Source organism: Trichechus manatus, unplaced genomic scaffold, assembly GCF_000243295.1.
Source record: "Trichechus manatus latirostris isolate Lorelei unplaced genomic scaffold, TriManLat1.0 scaffold00069, whole genome shotgun sequence".
In the NCBI taxonomy this organism is placed as follows: Eukaryota; Metazoa; Chordata; class Mammalia; order Sirenia; family Trichechidae; genus Trichechus; species Trichechus manatus.
Genome location: NW_004444005.1, coordinates 1,998,951 through 2,020,012, shown reverse-complemented (window position 1 = coordinate 2,020,012; position 21,062 = coordinate 1,998,951). Strand labels below are relative to the sequence as shown.

Below are 21,062 nucleotides of genomic sequence, written 5' to 3'. Positions count from 1 at the left end.
GCCAGCGCAGCGCCGGGCCTCGCTCCCCGTGCGTCCTGCGGGGGCGGCGGAGCGGAGAGGCGGCGAGCGCAGCCGGGGAGGGTGGGGGCAGAGGCACAGACAGAGGCGCGGAGGCTCGGAGAGAAGAGACGTGGAGGGAGGGACGGAGCCTGGACAGCGGTGGACACGGCATCGCGCGCCGGGGAGAGCGCAGCGCGCACTAGGTGCCGAGCGCCGAGCGCCGAGCACCTAGAGAGGCAGCCCCGGTGGTCTCCCGCCGTCCATGCACAGAGCGCCCTCCCCCACTGCCGAGCAGCCGCCGGGCGGAGGGGACAGCGCCCGCCGTACCCCGCAGCCCAGACTCAAGTTAGTGGGCAAAGGGAAGCGGCGGGGAATGGAGATGGGTGGAGCCGGATTCGGGAACGGGGTCCGGAGGGCAGAGATAGAGGAGAGGACGTGGGAAGCGGGGTAGGGGTGTGGGTGGAGACTGATGGAAGAGGGGGTGAGTTTTCGAATTAGGGGACCCTGGGGCAGCAAGGATTTGATGAGCTGGATGTGAAAGAGTAGTACCTGGTTCCCCCTCCCCCGTTTACTCTGAGCATGACCTGGCAGGGATCCGGAGGCATTGTGAGCCCCCCACGAAGAACGTGGGAGCCGCCAAGCGCCAGGGGAAGCCCTAGAGCTCGAGCTGGCAAGAGTGCCAGGGGAGGGCCTGTGGCTGACTCAATCTGGCGTTGGCACCGAGCGCGCGGGCCCCGGGGTCCGCGAGAAGCCTGTGCTTTTGGAAAAAGAGCATTGGCAGGGCACTGGGGAGGTAGAGGGATGTGTTAAGCCTCCCTTCCCATTTTGGTCGGTTTATTGACAGTGGCGGGGGGGGTGTCGGGAAGGGCCGGCGTGCAGCTCCTCCCTCTTGAGCCGCTCCTCCACTCCACTTGAAGATGTGGGTGGAAAATGAAGGAGTGGAGGGTAGGTGGGAGTACTCGGGCGGTTTTCGCCTACACACGCTACCACTGTGGGTGTGTGTGTGGGCGGAAGGGCCCCAAAGCGGAACAATTGAGGTGCTCCCGTCTACCCCCCACATCAAGGGACAGGTCTAGCCAGCAAGTGGGGAAGGTCACTGCTAAGAGAGGGGCCAACTGAGGGTTACTGGGCAGCCTGGGAGGGAGGGGAGGTCCTGTGAGGAGTGAGCAAGGTGCATTAAGAAGCCCGTCTAAGTCCTGGGCAAAGCTGAGGGGAGAGGAAGATGGATCCACCTGGCTCACTAATAGGAAAGGGCAGGGAAGGGGCCACACCCCTTCCTCTCAGCCACCTGGACAGGATGTCACAGGGAAGTGAAGCTAGCCGGCAGTGTTCCCACTGTGCAGTGTGGGGAGAAGAGGTGGGCCTTCATGTTAGTGTAGGATATTACCTTGAGTAGTGTTGAGACTACTAAGTATTTAGAATAGAAAGTGAAATCTGTATTCTGGGGAAGATGGAGGTTCAGTCATCACAGGGGTGTGCTGGCAGTCCTCAGCGCTCCTTGCCCCAGGCTTGAAAAGTAGAAACTAAAGATGGAGAGTGAGAGTCTTTGACTCCTCCAGAGACAGGGCAGTGGCATTGGGTACTTCTGACCAGTCTGGGATGGCACTGACACATATCCCTGAGCAGTGAGTGTCTGATTCTCATGGTCTGGGCTTTGACCTCGGCACTGGGCGGATAGAACATTCAAGAGAGGGCAAGAGAAGCAGGCAGCCAAGAAAAGACAATTGTGGGGATGGGCTGGTATCCAACAGGGACTTGTACCCACTGCTTCTCTCTCTTGTGCATCTCTTTTTCAGGCCCGGTGTCCAAGCCATGGCACTGCCTCGGACGCTGGGGGAGCTGCAGCTGTACCGGGTCCTGCAGCGTGCCAATCTCCTTTCCTACTACGAGACCTTCATTCAGCAGGGAGGGGACGATGTGCAGCAGCTGTGTGAGGCGGGGGAGGAGGAGTTCCTGGAGATCATGGCACTTGTGGGCATGGCCACTAAGCCCCTTCATGTCCGGCGCCTGCAGAAGGCACTGAGAGAGTGGGCCACCAATCCCGGGCTCTTCAGCCAGCCAGTGCCTGCTGTGCCCGTTTCCAGCATCCCACTGTTCAAGATCTCTGAGACTGCGGGTACCCGGAAAGGGAGCATGAGCAATGGGCACGGCAGCCCAGGGGAAAAGGCGGGTAGTGCCCACAGTTTTAGCCCCAAGAGCCCCCTGGAACTCGGGGAGAAGCTGTCACCACTGCCAGGGGGACCTGGGGCAGGGGATTCCCGGATCTGGCCAGGCCGGAGCACTCCAGAGTCGGACATTGGGGCAGGAGGAGAAGAGGAGGCTGGGTCACCCCCCTTCTCCCCACCTGCAGGGGGAGGAGTTCCTGAGGGGACTGGGGCTGTGGTGCTAGCAGCAGGTGGGACTGGGGGTGGTCCAGACCGACTGGAGCCAGAGATGGTGCGCATGGTGGTAGAGAGTGTGGAGAGGATCTTCCGGAGCTTCCCGAGGGGGGATGCTGGGGAGGTAACCTCCTTGCTAAAGCTGAATAAGAAGCTGGCACGGAGCGTGGGGCACATCTTTGAGATGGACGATAGTGACAGCCAGAAGGAAGAGGAGATTCGCAAGTACAGCATCATCTATGGCCGCTTCGACTCCAAGCGGCGGGAGGGCAAGCAGCTCAGCCTGCACGAGGTGAGGACCTTGCTTCCCAAGATTGCTCTTAACTCCTGGGCCTCACCCCCTCACCTCTGAGAATCCCAGCGCTCCCCAAGTCTGTGTCATTGCTGCTTGATCTGGACTCCAGGCCCTAATCTCCTCCCCCGCATACCCTGATCCCAGCTGCTGCAATGCTCCCATTGTCAACTGAGAGAGAAGCAGAGATAGAGACCAGAAGCAGTTGCCCAGCTCAGGATCAGTTGGGACCCCATAGACACGAAGGAGACCCTGGACATTCCTAGGAAGCTGCGGGTGTTGGCCTTTGTCTTCTTTTCTCAGAGAGCTCCTGTGTAGCATAAAAGCCAAAACAAGCACCTGATGGATGGGTCTCCATGGTGAAGGGGTGTGAGGACAAAGCAATGGGAGAAGTTAGGATCTGACTGCTCTGGCTGTCCCGTCTCCACAGCTGACCATTAATGAGGCCGCTGCCCAGTTCTGCATGAGGGACAACACGCTCTTACTGCGAAGGGTGGAGCTCTTCTCTTTATCCCGCCAAGTGGCCCGCGAGAGCACCTACCTGTCCTCCTTGAAGGGTTCTAGGTGAGACCCTTTCCCCAGGTCCTTTTTGGATTGGAACCTTGCCAAGGAGTTGAATCATGGCCTAACCTTCAGCTCAGGAGCCTCTAAGCCTGCTTCCCACCGGCCTTCACATCCTGTCTTTGGCAGCGCTGGCTTGTCTGAATTCTAGCCTTTTCTTTCATTCTGTCCAGTCCCACCTAGATTCTCAGAACTGCAATGCCTGAACTGGAGCCTTCTGCCCAGCCAGCTCCTTTGCAGTCTTTAAATAATGTATTCCCCTGGCCAGATTCTGTGTTTTGCCCTTCATATGGTCCTCCCCAGCCTGTACCACTTCATTTCTCTCCATCTTTTCAGGATCCACCCTGAAGAATTGGGAGGCCCCCCTCTGAAGAAGCTGAAACAGGAGGTGGGTTCTCCAGAATACATGTGAGGGAGGTAGGGCAGCCTTCCCCAATCCTCTCCCCTTGTCATGTCCTAAGTTCCTCCTTTGGGGCATTTCACAGGTTGGAGAGCAGAGTCACCCTGAAATCCAGCAGCCTCCCCCAGGCCCTGAGTCCTATGCACCCCCATACCGTCCCAGCCTGGAGGAAGACAGCGCCAGCCTGTCTGGGGAGAGTCTAGATGGACACTTGCAGGGTGAGTGGACAACGGAACACTTCTCTCCTCACTGGGGGCTGGGGAAGAGGGAGTCAGGAGGCAGCTGCCTGGAACAGGAGTGGGAGGCCTGGCTGGATGAGGGCAGAAGGGCCTACGGGTCTGGCTATGCGGTTGAGGGTGGGGGTTCAGTTGGCTGCAGTCCTTTATCTGACCCCTGCCCATGCCTACAGCTGTGGGGTCGTGCCCAAGGCTGACGCCGCCCCCTGCTGACCTGCCTCTGGCATTGCCAGCCCATGGGCTGTGGAGTCGCCACATCCTGCAGCAGACACTGATGGACGAGGGGCTGCGGCTGGCCCGCCTTGTCTCCCACGACCGCGTGGGCCGCCTCAGCCCCTGTGTGCCTGCGAAGCCGCCTCTCGCAGGTGAGGCAGCCAGCAGTGCTGTCCCCGAGCACCCCAGCCTCCCCGGCCCCATACAGTTATCCTGGTTGTCTTGGGGCCAGGTGGGAGGAAGAGGGATATAGTAGCCAGAAATGGCAGTAGGAGGGTCAGGCTCCAGCCACCCAGACCGTGGATTGAGGAGAGAGGATCTTGCAGGCTCTTCCCACTGGGGAGGGTCTGACCCTAATGGAGATCTGTGAAGGGCGAGTTGGCATAGGGGGCAAAGAACAGAGGATGAAGGGATGTAGGAAGGAGGACCACCAGTAACGGAAGTTTGGATATAAGTCATGCCAGTGCAGGTGGAGGGTGCAGCAGGCTGGGAGTTACGGTGGTAAGGTTGTCCAGCTTGGATGTGGAGCCCAAAGGGGGATGCATTGTGTGTGGATGGGGGAAGGGAAGTGGGCCGGCAGAGGGCTGGGCATCGGCTGGGCTGAGAGTGAGGCAGCAGACAAAGCCACCAACCCTGGCTTGGTATTTTTAAACTGTGTGTGGGTGGGAAGTGGGGGCGGGGACTGGAGGGGGGCTCTTCTTAGGGGAGGAGTTGGGAGACTGGTTTCCTGTGTTCCCCCTGATTTGGCTTTCGAGAAACTTGAGGGGCTATGATAAGGTGGGTGGGTTCTGGGAGGGGACCAGGGATGAGGCGAGGTGGCAGAGCCCAGGGAGGGGGGAGGGGGAGAGGTCAGAGCCAAGCCACCCCCGCAGCTCCTGACAAAACGAGAAATTCCAGCAGAACGGAGGCTCCAGCAGAACGGAGGCGGGAGAGACAGAGAGACCCATACAGAGACAGAAAGAGCTATACACAGCCAAAAAGGGGAGGGGTCCAAGCACACTTGGGTCTTGAACCTCCCCTCTGTATACCTGTAGTGGGCGGGAGGCAGTAGTTCAGTAAATCTAGCTCATCCTTCACCATTCTTTCTGTCCCTGCTTCGGTTCCCAGCCACTGCTCTCTGCAGCCTCCACCCCGACAGGCTCCTAACCTTTTTCTCCTCCCTGCAGAGTTCGAGGAAGGGCTACTGGACCGATGTCCTGCCCCAGGACCCCACCCCGCACTGGTGGAGGGGCGCCGGAGCAGTGTGAAAGTGGAGGCTGATGCCAGCCGGCAGTGAGGGGCAGCGTGGCGTCCTTGGACCCTGGACTTCTGGTTCACACAGACAGACCCCCTACTCCGTGATCCCCGGAGTCTAGTCACAACCTGGATCCTTGTGCTGCCCTTGTCCTACCTCCCCACCTGCTCCATGGGCAAAGGACTATGGGGCTTCAAGCAATAACGAGCAGGGGCCTGGCGAGAGGACACAAGGAGGGTGCGTGGTGCCCCTCACCCCTGCCCAGATCGAGGAGGCAAGGAAGGACTGCCTCCAGGGCATTTGGGGTTCTCCCGTCATTTACACAACACACTCCATTCTCTAGGTTTCAACCAGTGGTGTGAGCAGTTGGACTCAATTTGGACATGGTGGAGAGGGGGGCTTCCCTGTGAAAGTCCAGCAGCTAATAATGGAAACATTTTTTTCCCAGAACTGGGGGCCTGGGAACACTGGAACTGCCCCCTCTCCCCTCCCATTCCCCATTTTTGTGCTTCTAGTTTGTTTCTTTAACAAGTGCTGCAGTTAGCTACCCATCCCCATCTCTTCCCCAAGCCCTCAGCAGTTCTTTTCTTCCGGCCCTCTCTAGGCGGGGAGGGTGGTGGTAGAGGTGGGATCCCCTTCACCAGCCCCCTTGGGAGGCCTGGGTTGGACTCAGGGTCTCCCCCAGCTAGGGGCTGGACTGCAGCACCTATCTGCGCAGTTAGAGCGTCTTTCTTTTCAGATTGTGTACAGTAGATTATTTATTTTGTTATTTTGGAATAAAATTTATTTTATGGCTTAGGATCTATGACTTCCACCCCCTAAGAGGGAGAAAGGGTGGCATGGGATGGGAGAGGGGAGGGACACTGGCACAGCGGGTAGGGAAATAAGAGGAGCAGGAGGTTGAGCCCCTAAGTCACCAGAAGTAAATAGTACACACTGGGCCCGTCCCCACACTCTCACCCTCTGACTTCTGGCAGGATCAGTAGTTGAGCAGCCAGAGCCAAATACAGGTGTCCCAGTCATCCCGTCATACTCAAAACTGAGAGTACAAGAGATAGACTGCTGGTGTCTTGTGTGAGGTCTCACACTTCCAAATCTGTGTCGTCACACAGGTAAAATTCAATAGACACGTTGTTGGGTGTAACATCTGTACAGTAACATGTTTCCGATACACAATTCTTTCACACAGCTATACATGACAAAACTCAGCTCTTGTACTTCTGCATGAACTCATACACATACCAAAAGCTTCCATCTGACTGGCAGGAATGGGGGTGTTTGGGACTTTGTTTTTGTTTTTTAATCTGGACAAAACCCATGTTAGTGACCCAATGTACAGACCCCCCCACCCACCCAGGGGCCCCTGAACTGCCTCCCCTTTCCCCGGGGACTGACACCCCAACCGTCTACTCTATCCCCAATCTCTAGTGTAAGTGTAGGCATGTGTCTGCGTGTTTCTACGTGTGCATCCTGGGCCCTGGCTCGGAGTGGGCAGCGAACTCCATACCCTAACCTGTGCTCTCTGCCACCCTCCAGCTCAACCCCGGCTTCCACGGAGAGCTGTGTGTGTGCACCGTGTGTGTGCTGCGTGTGCAGGCATGTTAGGACGTCTCACTTTGGAGCCTGAACTTCCATTCCTGTGCTGGAAGAGGGTGGGCAGGGGTGTGTGTGTGTAGGGGTGGGAGGGAAGGAGTGGATCAGTTCCACCTACAGTGCATTGTTGTGGTAAAGTCTTTTCCTCCTGACCAGGCACTAGGTGGGGGGGGGTTAGGGGGGCACCCTCCCCTCTGCCGCTTGGCAAGAGCATGGGCACGTGTCTGTAGCAGGTCCATGGGAGTACAAGAGCTGTCTCTGGGCTCCCTCTCCAGCTGAGATCACCAACTGGGATTGGCCCTTAGGTCCAGGTGGGACAGGGATATCCCAGACTGCCCATAGAGGGAGGGCTGCAGGAGGGGCTGGACTCCCAAAGGCCCTCCGCCTGGCTCCCCTTGCCCCTCCAGGAGTAGCTTGGTGAGGTCCTGTTCAGTGGGAGGCAGCAGGGGAGGGAACATGTCTTCACTGACCCTGCAGAGAGAAACAGGGAGACGCAGTGGTGTGGGCATGGTGCCCACCCTTTAGCCCCACCCAGCCACCACCCCAGGCCAACACTTACCAAGTTCCCTGAGGGAACCCTCCCACCTGCTGGCTCAGGCAGCCCTCTTCTGCCATGGCCACATCCGAACAGAGCAGGGGCTCAGGGGTGGGCACAGCATGTTCCTGAGGCTGGCATGGCAACAGGCCCCTGCCGGGACCAGGAAAGGAGATAGGTGAGGGGGTGAGGTGGGGAAAGAATAGGAAGCATGGAGTCAGGAGAGGTTTGTCACTCACTGGGGGTGAGGTTGGTCATAGGACAGGCTCATCTGGCTCAGGTTAGGGGGCATCTGCAGGTGAGGTCTGGAAGTAGGAAGGAGAGCATGGTCAGAGAAAGGAAGGTGTTGTGAGGTTAAGACCATCAAGTGAGGAGACAGGAGTTCTGGCTCCATATCCTGGCTTCACAGCTCACTAACTGCGTGACTTTAAACAAGTCAGATTTCTACAGCCTGAGCTCAGTCTTCCCATCTGTAAAATGGCGTGGCGGGGGGAGGGTTGGACTAGCTAACTGCTAATGTTCTAAGCCCCCCAGTCCCCACCCCCACTTCAGCTCCTGGGAGGGAGATGTTATGCCTTGACTAAGAGTTAATAAAGGAGCCCTGGTGGCGCAACAGTTGAGCGTTCAGCTGCTAACTGAAAGGTTGGCGGTTCAACCCACCCAGTGGCTCTGCGTGTTTCTACATGTGCACCCTGGGGCCTGGCTTGGAGTGGGCAGAAAAACACTCCGTGCCCTAAGCCGTGCCCTCCCCGGCCACCCTCTGGTTCAACCCCAGCTTCCACAGAGAGCTGTGTGTGTGTGTTGCGTGTGCAGGCATGTGGAAAGACCTGGCAATCTACTCCTATGAAGATTACAGCCTAGAAAGCCCTATGGGGCAATTCCACTCTGTCACATGGGGTTGCTGTAAGTCGAAATTGACTCGATGGCACCTAACAACAGCAAGAGTTAATAAGTACCTAGGTGTTACTTAAGGAACAAAAGTGTCTAGGCCACTGAATAAATAAAAATCAAGACAGCAGATAAGTGACACTGGATTTCAAGGGTAGGAAAGATAAAACTACTAATACTTACATCGTTCTTGCTAGGAGCCAGATACTGTGCTCAGCTTTACACATATCATTAACTCATCTAACCTTCACAATAACCCTACGAGGTAGGTATTATTATTATTATCCCCCATTTTACAGATGAAGCCCCAGAGGTTAAGTAACTCACCCAAAGTTCATAAGCGGCAAGGCTGGAATTTGAACCCAGGCCGTCTTAACCACTACTGCCTCAAAGGAGTGGGCAGAAAAGAAGAGGTGTGGCATTCACTGCCTCTTTCTCACAGAAGAGCTTCTCCTAACAAACGCAAATGCCCGCCCCCTGCAGGTGGGTACTCCCAACCCTGACTTACTCCTGGAAGGCTGGCAACACATTGACGGATTCTTCTGGAGAGAGGGCTTGATACGAGGGGATAGAGTGAGAGTGTGGTGGGTACACCTGGGGCCTGGGGAAAGAAAGCACACCCTCTGATGCCAGCTGTTTTCCTGGGCCCCCTCCCGCCCCCATCCTATGAAAGGGGAACCCCTTTCATGGAAAGGAAACCTCCCTGCTCCAGCCCCCAACGCCAGCCCTCCCAGAGGCCCATGCTGAAAGCCCATCTGCACAGACCAGCCCCACTCTTGTCTCTCAAGCTCCTTACACCATATCTGAGCCAAGCTGCATGCTCATGGAGGAATCAGGGGCCATTCCATGATCATAAGTGGGCACCATGGCAGGCATCTGAGGCTCTGGGGTGGGAAGCGGCTGGTCCCTGGAAATTGGGAGGGAGGCACGTGTGCCTGAACAAGAGTTGATGCCACCGCCCTTCCTGCAGGTAAGTGCCAGCCCCTAGGCTCCACTCAGCATCCACACCATCACACTCACCTTTCCACAGTCATCTTGATGGTCGCTGGGACATAACCCCTGCCATCCTTGCCCATCTGTTCAGCTGTTGGGAGGCAAGGAGAGCCATGGAGTGCTTGGACTTAGGGAGGAGGGGAGGTGGAGAAGGTGGGCATGGCGGATGGGCAACCAGGAGAAGTCGGACTAAGAAGACAGGGAGGGAAGCTGGGGATGACATGATGGGCAGACAGAGAGGGGACAGCTCAGAGCAGGGAGGAGGCAAGCGACAGGAGGGAGGCAGCACTGCCAGCTCCAGCTCACGCTTGTAGTGGCTTCGAAAAGCCTCATCCTTGGGTTTCTTGGGGTAGAGGTTTTTGAGCTGAGCAAGGTCCCGGATTCGGTCCCCCAGTGAGCGGATGGACAGGTCCTTGGCTGAGAACGGCTGGATGTTTTCTATCTGTGGGGAGCCTACAACAAGAATGAGACTCTGGGTCCCTCTGTCCAGACATTCTTCCCCTTCCCCAGGGCCAGGCCCCACCACAGGACCCATTCTCAATCTACCAAGGCAAGGGAGGCCCCTGGGATGGGAGTCCTGAGGGAGGGAAACCCACTAGCCTCCATTCCCACAGAGCTCACAGTGAGAAGATAGAAGTCTAGACCACAGAAGGGAGAAGTTGGGTCTAAGGGAGAATTTCCTGAAGGTCAGGGATGGCATCAAGGACGCCTACGAGATGTCTCTCCAGAAGAAACGCCAGAGGGCACAAGCACAGAGGCAGAGGCTGGGGTGACCTCACCATCCTGGCCCCGGATGACGTGGGCAATGGTGATGCCCCCAATCTCTGAGTCACTGAAGCGGAGGAGGAAGGTCCCATCAGGCTCGTTGAGAAGAAGGCTAGTGACATACTGTTTGCTGATGAAGCCGATGATCAGCCTGGCCAGGATGAAGGATAGCATAGGGGTGGGGACACTGCGGGTGGAGAGGGAGCTGGAAGTACAGCTGCCCAGGCCACCTGGGGCAGGGACACACCTGTCTGACCAGTAGCTCCGGAGACAGCGTTTGGTGAGGTCTAGGACACCATCGAACCACTGCCAAAAGGTGAAGCCACGACCCAGCAGGATCTCCTGTGAGGGGAAGGAGGGAGTGTGTGTGTGTGGAGGCGGAGGCAGGGACAGGAGCTGGGCTGTGAGAACACATGCAACAGAGTAACAGGGTTCAGGGACCAAACTGGACCTGACACCCCATTAATGATAATGGCTAACACTCAAACTTATTATGTGCTAGGCACTATTCTAAGCCCTTTCCATATATTAATTGATCTGATCTTTACAAGCCTATGGAGGTAGGTACTAGAATTATCCCATCTCACTAAGGAAGCAGAGAGGTCAGATAACTTGGCCAGGTCGGCACAGCTGGTGAGAAGGAGAGCTGGGATTTGACCCCAGGCGGGCTGGCACCAGAGCCCCCCAGATAGCTGTGCTATCTCCCTAAGGAAGCCTGGCCGAGGAGGAGTCCAGAGGAGAGCACCTTGCAGGCTGTGAGTGTTGTTCTCCTTTTACTAACTCATCTTCCGATCATGTGGCTTTTCTTTCTTCCTTTTTTTTCTAAGAGAGCAGTGCATGCCTGCAGTTTACTCAGCTAACTGCCATCAAGACACTCAGATCTCCATTTTCCCCATTTTTGTAACCCACCCAGTCCTGGGCCACCGTATTTTGGAGGCAGTCAAATACAGTAGTTAAAAGCAAGAGTCAAAAATATGGGGTTCCATCCTAGCCATACCACTCGCCTGCTGTGAACCACGGACCAACTACTGAAATCCTCTGAGCATCAGGTTCTTTATCTGTAAAACTGGGATAATAATAGTACCTGCCTCAAAGAGATGCTGGGAGGACTAAATGAGATAACATACAAAAGCGTTAAGCCCAGTGCCTACTACGTAGTAAGCTATTAACACATGGTAGCTATTATTACTGCATGCGTCCCTGTGGAATTTCACCCTGGATTGAACTGTTTTCCCAATGGACCAAAGTTATTATGAATCAGAGCTCTGTTTATAAACAATCTGGGGGAGGCATGCAAGTCAATAGTGAGGAGGGAGAACAGAGGGCCTCCCCAAACCTGAAGGATGCCAGAAAGCGAGCACTCTGGGTTGATCCCCAGACCTGAGGGGTCTTCCTGCCTGGGCCATATCCGAGGCCTGCCTGCTAGGCATGATGAAGCACAGTGAAGATTCTGGGGGTCATCCCTGGGTGCAGGGTTGGGAGGCTGAGTGCTCTGGTATGAAGATCTTGGGGGTGGGAGGTTCGAAGGGCAGGAGAATGACCTTGTTGAACTGTGACCAAGACACAGAACGGTGCTGGAAGGCCTCCATGCTGAGGCTGTTATCGTTGAAGATCTTCTGAGCCAAGAAGAGGAAGTGCTCTGGAAGCAGGCCCCGGTTGGTTCCCACTTCAGCCATAAACTTGAGGTTCAGAGTTTCACACATCTTCTCCCAGGGCACTCGCTCAGCCACCACAAAGGGCACACGCTCCTGGGGAGAAGGCGGAAAGGAGAGGGCACCTCGGGCTGTTACCCTCGTTCTTCCTTAGACTGGCCCTCACCCCTTCCACCTCCCCCAGGCCCCGTCCTTCCCAGCATTGTCTCCTTCACTCATTCGCAAAGACAGTGCATCTTCAACAGTGGTTTTATGGTGCTATGACATGATATTCGTCAAGACTGGCATGAAAAGATATCAGAAGTTATACGAAAGCAGGTCCATGAGAAGGAGTCAAGGTGACGTCCATTTTTACATGCCTGCCACCCTTCCAGCCTGCGGCACAGGTACTCTCCCAGGATGTACCCCCATGTTAAAAACCACTCTGCCTTGTCCCCCCACTTTGAGTCTTTCCTCACCGTCTCAGAGAAGGCATTGTCCCACAGGATGGTGGCTTTGGCATTGTTGTCTTGGTTGCCATGGACAATGACCACCAGAGGCAAAGACAGTACCTAAAGGGGATGAAGAGAGGGGGTTCTTCCTACGGGAGTAAGAGGTTTCCTCAGGGGGCTGGCTCTGAGGGTGTAGGGAAGTTATTGGACTTTCATGGTGTAGTTAAAAGCTTATGGTATGTTATTAAATGCTTTCTGAAGCTCAGCTAGGCCCTTATTGTAGAGAAGTGGATACGAGTCAATGCTATGGAGCCAGAGACTTTCAGGTTTCAAGTAAAGCTCTAACTCTTAGGAGCTGTGTCACCTTAGGCAAATTCCTCTCTCTGCGTCTCAATGTCGTTATCTATAAAATGAGGCTAGTAATAGTACCTACCTCATAACACTACTGTGAAAACCAAAGTGTGTGTGTGTTGTTGATTTCAATTCATAGTGACCCCATGCGACAGAGCAGAACTACCCTCATAGGGTTTTCTAGGCTATAATCTTTACAGGAGCAGGAGCAGATCGTCAGGTCTTTCTCGCACAGAGCCGATGGGTGAGTTCCAACTGCCAATGTTTGGTTAGCAGCTGGGCACTTAGTCATTGTGTCATCAGGGTGTAGATATCACTGAAAACAGTGCTCTGGTCTATAAAAAGTATTTAATGAGTGTTAGTTGCTATAGACTATTCTTCCCAGGCGTGTACACTCACTCCTTCCTGCTCACCCTGGCTCAAAACGAAACAAAAAAAACCAAACCTGTTGCGTTGAGTTGATTCTGACTCATGGCAACCTCATTTGTTACTGAACAGAATTGCTCCATAGGATTTTCTTGGCTGTAATCTTAATGGGAGCAGATTGCCAGTTCTTTCTTCCTGGCCCCAGGGTTCAAGACACATGAGGCAGGGGGAGGTCAGGAGGATTAAGGACTCAGGACCCCAGTGTGTGGCGTGGACGGGGACCTGGGTTCCCAGACGAGAGCAGGGCCGGGGCCTTGGTTCACCTGGAGCTGGATGGGAAGTTTGTTGGGGCCAAGTGTGAAGCTGGTGGAGAAAAGCACAGCACACTTCTCCTCGGTAACAGATTCCGTGCCCTTCCGCTCACACCGCTTGATTTTCTTCAAAAGCTGCCAGGTGGGGCGAGGGCAGAGTCAGATTCTCCTGGTCTCCTGGCACCCTCTCCCAGGAGAGTCCATAGCCTGAGGACCCTGGCACCCCCCCACCCCCCACCCCGCACTGCACCCTGAAGCCCCTCACCAGGTTCTTGAACAGGGCACAGCAGCAGTTCCCAGGAATGCTGTTCTCCAGGGGCACCGTGTTGTTGATGATCTCCCCGCTGCTTTCTCTGCCAGGGGAGACCAGAGAGTGAGCAAGCGCATCCCACTTGGGCCAGGTGTACCCAAGAATGAGGAGCTTGAGTCCATGGGTGAATGTCATGGATCACCTGCTGTCACTGGCCCCAAATCTCCATCCTCCCACTTGGGTTTTTAAGGGAGGAGTCCCCATCTGCCAAAGCATGATTCCCCCACTCTATTCGAGCCCCTGGGTGGTTCCCGCCTTTTCCTCTGCCTTGACCACTCAGGATCCCCACATCCCATGGCACTCTCGCCATCACCCCACCTTCATGGTGCCAGCCCCCCAGGCTCCTCTGGCCTCCATCACCCCAATAAGCCTTCTCCAGCCCTCCCCCTGGCTTACGCTCCAGTGCCGGGCCCTTGGGGCATACTCAGCTCCCTCGCCTGCTTCTCAGTCACCATGTCCGCCCTGACAAGCGGGGGCTTGGCTGGGGGTCCCAGGAACCGCAAGCCCAGCAGAAACCGGACCCCGGCCTGGAACTTTGTCTGAGTCTTCAAAACCTGGGGGGGCTGCTTCTCCACTAGGAAAGAGCTGGGAGGAGTGAGGAGAACACAAGGAGAGTTAGGGGTTGGCTCCCTCCTGGCACCCTCCCCACACTCTAGCCCCCTTCCTTCCTTCCTTCTGTGGGGCTTGCTCTAGGCCAGGCTAGCAGCTCCTGGGGCATACCTGGTGACGAGGGTTCGCAAGACTTCATCCAGCCGACTGACCAGCAATGCCCGGGTCTTGGGCTCAAGCTCCCCGCCAGCCGCCCCCACCTCCTGCTGCAGCTGGGAATAAATGTCCACCAGGCTCTCACACCTGGGGCCAGGACAGGGGTCAGGGGGCACAGGATTTAGGCTGCCTGCTCCGGCCCAGGCCCCTTCCCCCTAAACCCAGGAAGAAAGCAGGATAGTGTTTGTGAAGGGGTGGAGTGGGCAATAGGTAGCTGCAGGACACCTGGGCTAAAGGGGCTCTGGGCTGATTCTCAGTGCCCAGGCCCCCTGTGGAAACCCAGCTGCCTCTCTTCACCAGGGCTCTGGTACCAAGGCAGCTGCCAGCACATACAGTGCTTGTGTGCAAGTTGGAAGGTGCCCCCACCGAACAAAGGAGCCCTGGTGGCACAATAGTTAAGCACTCGGCTGCTAACTAAAAAGTCGGCAGTTCGAACCCACCCAGCCACTCCACAGGAGAAAGACCTGGCGATCTGCTTCCATAAAAATTACAACCAAGAAAACCCTTTCAGGGAGTTCTACCCTCACATGGGGTCGCTATGAGTCAGAATCAACTCGACAGCACGTAACAACAACCCCCACAATAGGCCAAATAGAAAAAGGCTCCCATTCCTCTGGGCACAGGGCTTGAAGAGAAAAGCGTGGGCTGGGTTAGCCCCGCTTGGGCCCCCTGGCCAGGCACACCTGTATAGGGCAGGGCCTGCATGATGGTGTGCACCGTCCTGCTGGGACTGGCTTCTCTGAGCCTGGGCCCACTCCGAGGCCCTCCTGCCTGGCTTTTTCTCTCTCACAGCTGTGGGTCCTGCCCACCCGCCCCCCTCCAGCAGGGACAGCAGGTGCCCACCCCTAGTCTACCCCCCTTCCCTGTCAGCCCTGCCCAACCTCTCCTGTAGCGGGGCCAGGCTCTCCTCGAAGGGTGCACCATTCCCTGCCAGCTGCTGCTGCCGTTTCCAAATCTGGATCCTCTTCAGCACCAGGGTCTGGACCACCTCCAGCTCCCCGACAGACTCCTGCAGCAACTTGGGCAGGGCCTGCGGGCAGGGAGGGGCTTGAACCAAGGCCATGCTGGGCGTCTTCACCCAGCTCTGGGGGATAGGGCTCTCTTTCTCGTCTCTTGGACATTCCCCCGCCCCACCTCAGTCCGCGCCTCTCTGAGGTCTAATTTCTATCCCTCCAGCTGCACTTGGAGATCAGGCTTCACCTCCCAGTCCATTACTCACCTCCTTTGACCCAGACCCATTGACAGGAGTTTCTATCAAGCTGTGCAGAGACACTGAGGGTGGGGGCAGAAATCAGCGGTGAGGTCCAAGGTGGGATCACCCCCCATGCACGTCCCAGAACCCTCCTGGGGCTCCAGGCCCTGGCCCCCACCTTGGCCAGCCTCAGGCCCCTGCTGCAGGGCTTCTCGGAGGAGGCAGATCTTCCTCACTCGGTGCTGCAGCCTCTGCAGAGCTGTGTTAAACTTAAGTTCTTCCTGCTTCCAGTGGAAAGGCCTTGGCAGATGGTGGAACTACACAGGAGAGACAGATGCCAAGAGGTGAGACATTCTGCCCATCCCTCAACACCTAGCCTCCACTCCCTAAAGGGGTGCCCTCCACCATGCTCTGCAAAAAAGGAGACAGACCACATCGCTTGTCTGGCTCCCCTTTCCCCGTTGGCAGCTCTTTCTGACCTTTTGGGATCCCTTGGGGATCAGACCTCTCTCCTGGCAGAATCAGCTCCTCACCCTTTGCTCTGTCCTCTTCAGGCCTTACTACCCTCAGTCCCTCATTTGAAGCTTCCCTGAGCTTAGCTGGGGGTTCTCTCTGACCCCAGGAACCTCCTTTGGTCATCCTGTGCTTAGAACACTGAGCCTTTCCTGAGATTCAAATTCTTTTCTGGATTCTCATGGTTCAAGCTGAGGTATCAGGGAGTTGAGCGGGGGTGGGGAGCGGGGTATCACAATACCTGTTCCATAACAGCTTTTTTCTCCCCCTGAAGTATTTGTCTGAAAGTGGCCACCAGCTTCAGGGGATCCCTCTGGTATATGCTCTGTAGAGGTGAGCGTAGTGGGCAGGGTTAGCCTAGCTCCTATTCAAGTCCTTCATATCCAGCACTCCCTCACCCCACCCCCCATTCACACATACACTGAAAGGAGACATAACTGTAGGCTCCAGAAGTTTTCATGCATTTGCATGCTAGCAAACAGCCAACCACAGGAACACCAATTTTCTTCCAGCATTCAGTGCTCACCCTAGCTCCACCCAGGCCCTATCCTAGCCCAGCCCTGTCCCCGCCCCTCTTGCCCCCACCTCCAGGGTGCTGATGTGTTGCAAGATGGTGCTCCCCTCCCCCTGCTCTCCAGCCGTGGTCTGAAGGCGCTGGACTGTGGCTGAGAGCAGGGCGCTGGCCATGTTGCAGCAGAAAGCATCTGAGCCGACCAGGAATTCCCTGTGGGAAGATCAGGGTGAGGCAGCCTCAGGCCAGGGCCTCCTCAGCTCCCTGGACCCTCTACCCCACAGCAAACAGCTCAGCAGCTCCTTTCCCTTCCTTAATCTCCATCCAGACTTCTGCAGCCCTCATCCTTGCCTCTTGTTCCCCCATTTTCCAGCTGTTAGGGGAAGTGTTCTTACCCCAGCCGTGACCTCCCTCCTCTTTGGCTGGGCCTCCTAAGGGAGTCAGGGACTCCACGTGTCAATATGTATAGTCTGGAGTGAGGGGGGCACAGACGGCCCTCTAAATTTCGGCACCACATGTGGAATAATAGATCCCAAATCCTGAACTGCATGGGTGAAGGGAGAGAGTCTGATGAGAGGGAGGTGGGTCGGGAGGACCTGGGGAACTCACCAGGGCTGGTTCTCCAGCCAGTCACCCAAGAGGTGCCGCAGGTGTTGGGGAAAGTCAATGTAGAGCCGCTGCAGTTTTTCTGGGGGCATCTTGGAGACCAGACCCCACAAAGACATGATCTGGGGTTTGAGGGGTGCCTGCAGAAGAGGAACAAGACCACTCTGAGAGGTGATGGAGAAACTCGGTCCATCTTCTGGGGCTGCCAGGGACCTCTTGTAGACAGCCCTCCCAGAGGCCATCTCTGCTGCCACTCACAGCCAGATCCCCTCAGATTAGACGCATCCTCGGGTCACTGCCTGAGACAAGGTAACACCTTCAGTGGTGTTCACCGGGGCAATGGTTGTGGGCAGAGCTGGGCTCTTCTCAGAGGGTGGGGAGAAAAGGGGATCAGGGAAGTGGGGAAAGAACTCTCCCAGAGAAGGTGGAGGACTTGGGTTCCAGCTCTAGACCTGGATCTGGTTTTGTGGGCAAGGGACCGCCCCTCCGTGGGCCTCCGTCTCCTCATCTATAAGGTACGAGGGTCGGATGAGCACAGAGCTTTCCAGACTTTTGAAAGTAGTAGGCAATTTCAGTTCTTAATCTGTGGAGTCCCAACTATATAGAAGATATAAAATTGGAATTGCTCTGTTGAAAGCAAGTGCGGAAGGCCTGGAACTCTAGTGCTCCAACATCCCTCTCCTCACCTTCTGATGCGCAAATGTGTCCCTGGAAAAACTCTCCAAAATTCCTGGGCTCTAAGAGATTTTGAAAACCATCAGGCTAGATGATAAAGATGATAGAGTGATAATATTGTTGACTAATGTCGAAATGGCCTCAACTCATGGTGACCCCATGCACAAAGGAACTAAACGTTGCCCTTGTCTGGCCCCATCCCTAGGATAAAACCATTGTGATCCATAGGGTTTTCACTGGCTGGTTTTCAGAAGTAGATCACCAGGCCTTTTCTCCTAGTCTGTCTTAGTCTGGAAGCTCCACTGAAACCTGTTCAGCATCATAGCAACATGCAGGCCTTACTGACAGATAGGTGGTGGCTGTGTATGAGGTGTTTTGGCCAGGAACTGAACCTAGGTCTCTGACATGTTGTTGCTGTGTGCTGTCGTGTCCATTCCAACTCGTAGCGACCCTATATAACACAGTAGAACTGCCCCATGGCGTTTCCTAGGCTGTAATCTTTATGGGAGCAGATTGCCAGGTCTTTTCTCCCATGGAGTCGCTGGGTGGGTTTGAACCACCAGCCTTTTGGTTAGCAGCCAAGAGTTTAACCATTGTGCCACCAGGGTACCTTAGGGTCTCTGGCATGGAACGTGAGAGTGAGAATTCTATCACTGAACCACCAATGCCCCCAGAGTGATAACAGCTCCCATTTATTAGGAGCTTACCGTGTATGAGGAATTACACTAAGTGCATTATCTCTTTAGAATCTCATAACAATTTTAAAAACATATAATTATCCCTTTTTACAGATGAAGAAACTGAGGCTAAAGGAGGTTCTCTAACTTGCCCAAGACCACTCAGCTAGTGAGATCCAAGTCTGCCCAATTCTTGAGTTTTAGCCACCACACTGTGCTGTCAGGATCCTCCAGCTCCACATCCAGTCATCCTATAAGGAGGGGGAGGGTGAGAGGAGAAGGGAGGGAAGAGAGATGGAGAAAAGGGGGAAAGTGGAGAGAACTAAGGAAGAGAGTGAGGGAGACTGGGGAGAAAGTGGGGTTAATAAGCCTGAAGTGAAAACCCAAGTGGAGGGGGAGAGGAAGTGAGAACAAGCTAGAAGGCCAAGGGGAGAGAAGGAAAGACGGAGAGAGCAAAGGAGATATGGGGGGGGGGAGGATTGCAGCCTCATTTCTGGGTGCGTTGCAGGGTGGAGGTAACCAGTGGTTTCCCAGGGGTCTCTCGGTTCACGTTTCTCACAGTGTCCCTGTCCCAGAGGTCAGGAGAGGGTGGGGATGGAAACTCCCTGGGTCACCCCCTACCCAGTAACCCCAAGCCCTCCTGTTGCACTTTCAGCCTCTCCCCTCTCCCAGGTCTCCCAAGGGATGGTGAACAGAGGGCCTCTTTTCTGGAGACTATGCTCCAAGATCCTCTTGCCCCTCCATCCACTCCCTACCTCCTCAAGCTCTTTTCTCCCAAAGGCAGAATCCTCTCCACCCCTCCCCCTCCGTTCAGGGTCCTCCAACAGGCCTTGCTCCCCTCACCCCATGGGGTGGGGCACCTTCTGGAGCTGGTTGGCCTATTTCAGATTCAAAGAAGGGCTCACAGCCCTCTCTTCTCTCTGCTCCTCTCTGTCTCTCCTGGTGCTGAAATTCCAGACCTTTGACTCCTACTCCTACCCTATTGGGAATTAGGTTCAGCCCCAAGCGACAGGCAGCCTCCTTTCCTGTTTATCCCCTTGCTGAGTGACCAGTTTCCTGGCTTGACCCTGGCTTCAAATCTCCTCCCCTATTCCCTCCTCACGTCATCAGAGGCCACACTCCCCCCACCCCCACAGGGTAACACCCATTTAACACCCACTTAACACCCACCCCCCACTCGACAGCGAGACTGGGTCTTTTGGCGTAGACAGGATGGGGCACCTTTTGCCTTGAGTTCCCTGAAGGGAGTCAGGAGGAGGAGCCACAGCCTGAGGGGGCGGGGCCAGTGTTCCCTCCCAAACAGGGAAGGGAAGTCCCACGTCCTCCACGTCCGCCCGCTTCGGGTCCTAAATCCAGTCACTCAACTCTACATTCCCGAGTCCTGTGACTGTGTGACCACAGGATCGAAGGTCAAAAGCACTTCTCAGAATTGCCCAATGGGTGTATGTGGCAGTGGGGCAGGGAGGTGGGGAGAAGGAGGGGAGGCGGAGCCAGTTCAGCACGAGGAGGGTTAACTCGGCCCTGGGGAAATCTCAGCTTCTGCGGCAGCCAAGCGTGGATCAATTTTGAGGGGGAAATTCCCCCTCCTCTGGGGCACCATGAGGTCTACATCTGGGGTTCGCTCACCCCCCCAGACAAGCCAAACCCTTGAACAGGAACCATTATGGGGGTCCGGATTGGGACCCACTGCCGTCTGGCATCACCCTGCTAGGGAGGGGCAGCCATGTCCCCCCACCAGAGAGGCACCTCCTTTTCTTCCTTTCCCAGCTTTACATCTCCCTGGAGGTGCCGCGGTGGAGTGTGGAGAGTGACCCATGGGCAGGGGTGGGGTTGCTGGGGCCTGTACCCACCCCGATTCCTCTGAGTTCAAAACTTGCCCAAACCCAGTACCACCAGCTACCAATTTCTTGGGGACCATCCACCCTGCCCAGGGAGGATCCCCTTTAACCCCTCCCCCACACTCATAGCCAGAGGTCCCCCCCACCCACCCCTTCTTGGAGGCATCCCCTCACCTTGGCAACCCCTCTGCTGTCTTCTCCCTCTCTCAGCGGGCACTGCCAGGCCCCATGTGTCTGTAGCTCTGTGCAGGAAGTTGAGGGTCGGCCCTGCCAGCACTCCCCCCACCACCACTACCACCAAAAAGACAGACACATACACACACACACACACACACACACACACACACACACACACACACAACCCTCTCCCGTCCTTCCTCTTCAATGTAAGCAGTGGCTGCCCCGGCCCGCTGGCTGTTTCCGGCTTCTCTGTCTACCCAGGTCCCACCCTGGAGCTCTGACGACACAGAAAAGAGAAAGTGGGCTGGAGAAGGAAGAGGAAGAAAGTGAGGTGAATATGTGTGTCTCCAGTGCCGGGTGGGGGAGCGCAGGGGCAAGCCAAGGCTGCACCTCGAGGGTCTAAGGCCAGGCAGGAAGGGAGGCTGCCCCTGCCCCCGACTCACTTTGTCTGTCCCCCTGGAAGCGATCGATTTTTTTTCCCCCAAGAAGTCACTTAATATCAAGCAGAAACATGCCACCCCAAACTGCCTCGCCCCTGTACTCAAAGTTTCGCGGGGGCCAGGGTTTGGGCGCACGAGGGACCGGGACCTCAGGAA

The 21,062-nt window shown here is 55.9% G+C and overlaps 2 protein-coding genes across 2 annotated transcripts; one reads left to right on the top strand and one right to left on the bottom strand.

Annotated features, from left to right (window-relative positions):
* Positions 1-103: 103 nt before the first annotated feature.
* NAB2 (NGFI-A binding protein 2) lies at positions 104-6,115 on the top strand. Its single transcript, XM_004379903.2, has 7 exons — positions 104-345; positions 1,797-2,670; positions 3,101-3,234; positions 3,568-3,619; positions 3,717-3,849; positions 4,041-4,232; positions 5,247-6,115. Exons 1-7 carry the CDS (start codon positions 263-265, stop codon positions 5,354-5,356), a joined length of 1,578 nt encoding a protein of 525 aa, XP_004379960.1. The 5' UTR covers positions 104-262; the 3' UTR covers positions 5,357-6,115.
* Positions 6,116-6,448: 333 nt separating this feature from the next.
* STAT6 (signal transducer and activator of transcription 6) lies at positions 6,449-20,620 on the bottom strand. The gene is made up of 22 exons (XM_004379897.3): positions 20,461-20,620; positions 17,100-17,236; positions 16,565-16,703; positions 16,221-16,304; positions 15,645-15,783; positions 15,494-15,546; positions 15,156-15,304; positions 14,230-14,361; positions 13,906-14,094; positions 13,465-13,552; positions 13,212-13,334; positions 12,199-12,291; positions 11,630-11,836; positions 10,336-10,430; positions 10,103-10,239; positions 9,630-9,776; positions 9,351-9,414; positions 9,127-9,237; positions 8,839-8,931; positions 7,682-7,747; positions 7,467-7,595; positions 6,449-7,378 (listed from the first exon to the last, which is right to left on the bottom strand). Exons 2-22 carry the CDS (start codon positions 17,213-17,215, stop codon positions 7,189-7,191), a joined length of 2,544 nt encoding a protein of 847 aa, XP_004379954.1. The 5' UTR covers positions 17,216-17,236; positions 20,461-20,620; the 3' UTR covers positions 6,449-7,188.
* Between the last annotated feature and the right edge of the window lie 442 nt (positions 20,621-21,062).

Bases quoted from the DNA above. Each gene is read 5' to 3' on its own strand.
- NAB2 (XM_004379903.2), top strand. From the start codon at position 263: ATGCACAGAGCGCCCTCCCCCACTGCCGAGCAGCCGCCGGGCGGAGGG. The intron at 2,671-3,100 runs GTGAGGACCTTG...CCGTCTCCACAG, and splicing joins AGCAGCTCAGCCTGCACGAG to CTGACCATTAATGAGGCCGC. The intron at 4,233-5,246 runs GTGAGGCAGCCA...TCCTCCCTGCAG, and splicing joins TGCGAAGCCGCCTCTCGCAG to AGTTCGAGGAAGGGCTACTG.
- STAT6 (XM_004379897.3), bottom strand. From the start codon at position 17,215: ATGTCTTTGTGGGGTCTGGTCTCCAAGATGCCCCCAGAAAAACTGCAG. The intron at 15,784-16,220 runs GTATTGTGATAC...TCTCCTGTGTAG, and splicing joins AAAAAGCTGTTATGGAACAG to TTCCACCATCTGCCAAGGCC. The intron at 9,238-9,350 runs GTGAGTGTGATG...CCCAATTTCCAG, and splicing joins ATCAAGATGACTGTGGAAAG to GGACCAGCCGCTTCCCACCC.